General features: G+C 41.6%; 1 protein-coding gene across 1 annotated transcript in view; it reads right to left on the bottom strand.

The window, feature by feature from the left end:
• The window catches only part of SLC10A7 (solute carrier family 10 member 7), a 212921-nt gene that overhangs the window by 199319 nt on the left and 9634 nt on the right, over positions 1 to 3968 (bottom strand). Inside the window, exon 2 of the mRNA XM_030887206.2 lies at positions 3480 to 3562. Within this exon, the coding sequence (XP_030743066.1) occupies positions 3480 to 3562 (83 nt within the window). The remainder of the gene's footprint in view (positions 1 to 3479; positions 3563 to 3968) is intronic.

Below are 3968 nucleotides of genomic sequence, written 5' to 3'. Positions count from 1 at the left end.
GGAATTTGCCCTATTTATCTCCAAATTAATGGGATACAATAAAATGTTGTGAAATTTGCTTTTGAAAAATCAAGAAAAAAATATGTAGGATCACCTTCCCCATTTGGGACCCTCCTTGAGACCTTAGGCTTACTGCTCATCCTGGCTAGGAGCAAAAGCTTTGCTACTAAGGTTCCAGTTATTACATGTACAGGTTTAGTCCAAAGAACATGCAAACAGCTGATGGCGGCGGACAAACGCCCTCAGCGACACACTTGTCTCGGTGGTTGTCAAAGTGGCTTCCATGGGGACCACCTGGGCCATTTAAATTCAAGGCAGAGGTCAGCTCAGAAGGTTATGGGGGGACTGTCTTTTAGGGTTTCAAAGGGGTCCGCTTGATGGATTTTCTCTAAGGACCCAGAATGATCGCAGGTGCTGATTAATAAGAAGTCTAAGAAAACTGCAAACCGCATTGGTGAGAACAAGGCCTGGATAATTTCACTGACAATTTTGGTTTTTTTCCAATCACAACAATACACTTGCTCATGTTCAAGGGTGGTAGGGCTGTCCCATATGCTTTAGGAAATCTTATCCCATCCACTCGATGGGCTTCCTTTTGTTTCCCAACTTCAAAGAACACTTAAAAGGAACAGGGTTTGCGTCCCTCCAGATTGCCAAAGCTGGTGCTTTGTCGTGTTGGAAATGGAGGCACCCGGAATTCTTTGGGGGTGGGGGGGGGGCTGTTTCCAAGACAAACCACATCACGGCCGTTGAGCCAGTGCTGACTCATAGCAACCACCTGTGGGCTTCGAAGACTGTACCTGCATTCAGGAGTAAAAAGCAATGTCTTTCTCCTCCTGAGCTGCTGGTGCTTTCGAAGTGCCAACCATGCGGATTGAAGCCCAACGCATAACCACTACACCACCGGAGGGGACAGACTAGAGAGATGGAAACACAGTCTTCAAAGTGCATAGACGTAGATGGAGGAGATGTCAAGAAACAATAGTTTGACATTTTTGTTAAGTAAAGGTTTCTATGATTTTGTAGCAAAACCTTTTATTCCAAGCACAGCCTGTAGCCATAGGCACTTAGTAGGAATCAGTTTAAATCAGTTTAATTGATTCTGCCATAATCTTTTAAGCGACAAATCTTCTGAAACTACAGATTTGGAGCCAGCTAAATATATGGTTTTTAATGTGATTTCATTTCACTTCAATGCAACATAGTTCCACAAACCACTTCAACGGATATTTCAAAAACTAGAACTTATCAACAGTCACAAAACGGAAGCTGTGGCCCTGTATTTGCACCATGTATCCTATGCAATTACAATACAACAGTGAAGCAAATTTTATAATCCTTGATAATGAATTAATGTGTGAGTAATACTATACAAACTAGTCAACATAAATCTAACTTGAACAAGGCCAATATAGATGTTTTCAAAATAAACGCATCCATAATAAATCATCCAGTGTCTCCCATGTGCAAGAATGCACTACTCTGGGACTGAAATGGATACACAAGGAGTACTCCCACTGGATATGGATCTGGGATGTTTAACTAGGAAACAACTAACAGTAAGCCTGCTGCCTCCTAACTTGCAAAGGTTTAGTTGTCTGGGAAATTAACAGGGTTGAGAGAAGTTTAACATTACACAATGATGCAATATAGAACATCTTATGTTGAATAGCTTTCGAAAATGACTTTATATTGTATTAGTTTGAAAAGGGCCTTGGATGGAGGAAGTGGCTTTGATGGCTACTCAGATATTGTGAGGAAAAAAAACAGAATCAAGGAGTTTCACCCTTCGCTCCAAATTAGCTGGATAACTCCGAAGGGTTCCTAGGTGTTTACAAAGGAAGCCAGTCGTTGGAGAACGCAAAAAGCTGTGATATTTTTCCTTCTTCACCTCCTGCATCCCACAAAGTTGGCTGTTGTACAGACTAGCATTAAGTAAGGAAGGAGCCCAGTTGAGTCTCTTGCCAGGTTTCCCCTGGCATGAGTAACAGCTGTAGCCATTAAACAGCTACCAAGGGATGTCGTTAGAGCAACATCCCGAGTAGAGGACGTGGGACGGCAGCTGCTCCACAAGGAGCATTAGCCAAGGTCAGCTGGAAAACCTCCCAGTAAGCTCCGTCCAGCACCAGGATGGTCGAGAGTACAGCTCTGCATCACGGGGCCGTACACCTTTAAGAGTCAACATTAGAATGCAGGTATTGACGAGAAAAGCCTGCGCCTGTCATTGCTAATCATGGTTTTTTCCTATCAATGTGATCTGCAAACGCTGAACTCTGACAGATCTAGGAATTCCTATGTCACACGCTGTTATCTTCAGAGCAGCAAGTAATCAGTAAGAATATTTGATATTCCTCAGGTACAATTTTTCAACTGTAGACACTGATTTGATGTATCAAAAATATGCCGATTAAAATATTTACACCAATACATACACAGAATACATATATTCAGGAAAATCATTTATGCTGCCACTCGGTACATCTAGAACTAAAACCAAAGCCAAAGCCACAGGTGTTGAGTTGATTCCAACTCATCATGGTACTGCTCCTCTGTACGCAAGTAGACAGCCTCCTCTTTCTCCTACAGAGCGGCTAGTTGGTTTGAACCACCAACCTTGTGGTTAGTAGTTAATCACTGAAGAGTGATCTAAAAAGGTAATAAAACTTGTGGTTCACTGAAATCAACTTAATATAGAAAAATTCTGAAAACAAATATAAAACATGAACCATTCCACATAATTTTGAATAGAACCTTAAAAGCAATGTTTAATTGCTGTCCTATACAGTAATATTTCTCTATATACACTGGGATAAATGTATTAGAAGGACAATTTTTAAAATTAGATAATCTCTCCAAAAATAAATGGGTATTTTCTCTTCTACTAGAAGTCCAAAGAGAATAATACACTCCACTGATTTCTCTCTCTGACTTAAAAATATGCCCTTTCCTTTCCTTCCAAGAAGATCCTCTATGAAACCTGGATCAGTCACGGATGCTCACTAGATGTCTTCAAGATGGTTTGTCAACTATCATGAAAAACAACAATATTTCTCTTTTAAAAAATCTATTAATAACAGATCTATTTAATGTTATTATATATTATTTTGACAAATCAACCATCACTTTGGTCTGGAAAACAAAGCATTATCCACAAAAGTATAAAAACCCAACGAAACATCACCGGGTCAGGGTGTTGGAGCGCAGTAGCTGCCACTGTAGTTAGCAGGGCTGGAAGAAGCCCCCTCAGGTCAGTTGATGCAGGACAAACATGCCCATGTCCATCACATCCTTTGAGTCTACAGTGCTTAAAATTATCTACAAAATGCAGGCATAAGATATAAGTCTTGCGCTGAAGTTTAAGTTATCTTCTCATAGGCTTTAAGTTATGGCTTTGCAAAAGGACCCTGAAATGTCAAAACAGTTCAAGTGTGAAGTCAATTTTTCTCCCTCCTTTTCATGTGCCCCACAGGTTACAGTACCTCTGTTTTTAATGACAGTCCACTGTTAAAGAATATTATTGCAACCGCAATGTAGGTTACAGTTATCTCTGGCTTCAATGGTCCTAAAAAGAGAAAAACGAGTCACTGTTACAAAAGACGTGCCAGAACACAGGTTGGAAAGAAAGAAGCAGCTATAGGAAGGGGTCGCTGCTCCTGCGCATATTTGTGTTGACCCTCCTGTTTGACTGCTGGAGAGAATTCAGCCTTGGCTGTGACACCAGCCTCACTCCAGAGAGTCCGGGCAGGCACTGTGGCTATCTGGCTCAACACGCCATTCTCAAAACAGACGAGGCAAGAAAACAGGCAGCACCCTTCCATAAGACCACAGTGGCTGTCCAGTTGATTCAGACTTGTGATGACCCCTGCGTGTCCAAGAAGAACTGTCCTCTTAGAGCAGCGGTTCTCAACCTTCCTCATTCCGTGACCCTTTAATACAGTTCCTCATGTGGTGATGACCCCCCACAAACA

The sequence above is a fragment of the Echinops telfairi genome, unplaced genomic scaffold, assembly GCF_000313985.2.
Source record: "Echinops telfairi isolate 266 unplaced genomic scaffold, ASM31398v2 ScPeMD7_5868;HRSCAF=6743_1, whole genome shotgun sequence".
NCBI lineage: Eukaryota > Metazoa > Chordata > Mammalia > Afrosoricida > Tenrecidae > Echinops > Echinops telfairi.
This window is presented reverse-complemented; position numbering and strand designations above follow the sequence as displayed.